At 55.8% G+C, this 2041-nt stretch overlaps 1 protein-coding gene across 1 annotated transcript in view; it reads right to left on the bottom strand.

The window, feature by feature from the left end:
• CYGB (cytoglobin) overlaps positions 1–447 on the bottom strand; it is a gene marked incomplete at its 5' end in the record, with an annotated part of 936 nt that extends 489 nt beyond the window's left edge. The window contains one exon of the mRNA XM_008936287.1: positions 216–447. Coding sequence (XP_008934535.1) covers positions 216–447 — 232 coding nt within the window. The remainder of the gene's footprint in view (positions 1–215) is intronic.
• Between the last annotated feature and the right edge of the window lie 1594 nt (positions 448–2041).

The raw sequence follows: 2041 nt of genomic DNA, 5'->3' as shown, positions 1-2041 counted from the left end.
AGGCAGGAGGGTTTCCCTGGGCAGGGGGATGCACTTGATGCTCCAGTGCTGGCCACATTTGGGTGTTCTGGGAATTTGGAACAGCATCATAGTGGGGAGGAAGTCCCATGACCAGCCAACGTCCTCCAGGCAAGGACAGGCTGCACCAGCTTCCCACATCTCCCTCTCCCTAATTTCTAAAGCATCCCTGAGATTTTTTTGCTCCTATCTTTTACCTTAAAGTAGATGGGCTCCACTTTGTGCTTGAGGGCATGGGCCTTGCCCACCAGGGCCAGAACAGAGGAGACCTTTTCGGAGTCATTGAGGTTCTCCACCACAGTGTTAATAGCACCCATGACCCGCCGAGCGTGCTTACGCAGTTGCAAGCTCCTCTCCATCTCCAAGGGGTCCTCCATGTGCTTGAACTGGCTGAAGTACTGCTTGGCCGAGGGGAAGTTGACAAAAAACCTTCAAGAAAGAATAGACATGAAATACCATCAGAAAGGTGAGAGCAAGCTGAGAGGTTCAAGCAAAGCAGGGAGCAGTGGAGATGCTGGAAACCACCCCCTTGGATCTAACACAGCCAGGGCTGGTTCTCTCTTTGAATTCCCCAGGAGCTGTGGCATTTAAGCTGCCTAAAAATCAGCAGGTTAATAGCTTTCTCCCCAGCCTTGTCTGCTGCAGATGCATCACAGCTGGATATTCATCTACAAAGCAGAGGCAAGCCGGAGTCCTTGATACCCAGAGACTCCACCTAGGCATACCAGATGCTGTATACATGCACACATCCATCAAAACATCTTGTCCTGTCTCAGGGAGCTGCAGAAGAGCATGGAAACCTCTCCTTATCCCAGCCAGCCTTTCCCTGCCTCTCTTCCCCAGGCCCACAGCAGCTCCCTGCCCCATGGGCTTTATTCCCACATTGCCACCCAAAATACCCTCCCCCTGCCCAAGATGCCACAGCTTTCACAGATCAGCCTCACCAGAGCCTCCAGGAAGATCTCAGCCCTGAGCTCACAACACTGTTCATCTATGCCACGAGCTGTTTCCCCAGCACCAGGACGCCCCAGGCAGCCCTGCTGAGGACCCTCTTTTCTGCAGGATTAACCCTCAGTGAGATGCAGCCAAAGCCAATGCAGCTGTGGGTGCAGCTGATAGGATGAGCTCCCTGGGGAAGGGGGTGGAGGGCTGGGGTTTTGCAGGGCACAAGTCAGGAGGGGACAGGGCTGGGGCCACTGGTGCCAGCACTACAGGCAGGGCTGGCACTCGAGTCACATTAACCACCCCCTTCCAGAGGAGAGAACCCAGTCAGCATTTGCTCCCCCTTTCCCCCTCCTCCCAGGCCCCCTTTGCCTGGGCCAATGAAGGATGCTCAGGAGGTGACAGAGGGTCCCAGAGCAGTGCCATATCATCCCCAGCACCACACAGCCTGCCTCCTCCCCTCTCCCAGGCTGCTGTAGCCCCCTCCCCAAGCACCACCCCAAACCATGTGAACCTATCCCACCCCTTTTCCTGACCATTGCTACCTCCCTCCAGGAGCCCATGGGATTCTCTTCCGCGCTCACTACTCCACAAATAATCACAATATTGAGGACCAAGCTCACGTACCACTTTGTTATCCCCTTTCCCCACCCTCCCTTGGCTTGTGAAAGCTCGGGGGCATTGCCAAGGAAGCGGCAGGAAAGCGCGCCTGGAGCGCACCGCCGCTTCTGCTGCTTCCCCAAAGCATCTGGGATCCATCAGACGGCCCAAAATAGGGTTTGGAGGTGTGAAGAGTGTGTGGCAGAGAGGGTGGGGGAGGAAGGAAGGTGGAATGGGGAGACAAGGTGTTGCTTTTAAAACCCAGAGGGAACCCGTGACAAAACTCTTGTTATTGTGCAGCCTCCCACCCAGCAAAGCTCCTCCTGACACATCTGGTGCCTGTTGGGAGTTATCACTCCCAGGCTGGGCTGTCTCCAGCTCCTGTCACCACAGAGATGCTCAGTCCTTACCCTTCAGCTCCGAGCTGTCAGAGGTGGTCGGGGAGGGACACTGGTCCCCTGGACAGGGTACAGAGCCAGCT

This window comes from Merops nubicus, unplaced genomic scaffold, assembly GCF_000691845.1.
Source record: "Merops nubicus isolate BGI_N331 unplaced genomic scaffold, ASM69184v1 scaffold32012, whole genome shotgun sequence".
Classification (NCBI taxonomy): domain Eukaryota; kingdom Metazoa; phylum Chordata; class Aves; order Coraciiformes; family Meropidae; genus Merops; species Merops nubicus.
Note: the sequence above shows the minus strand (reverse complement) of the source record. Positions and strands in the feature narration are given on the sequence as shown.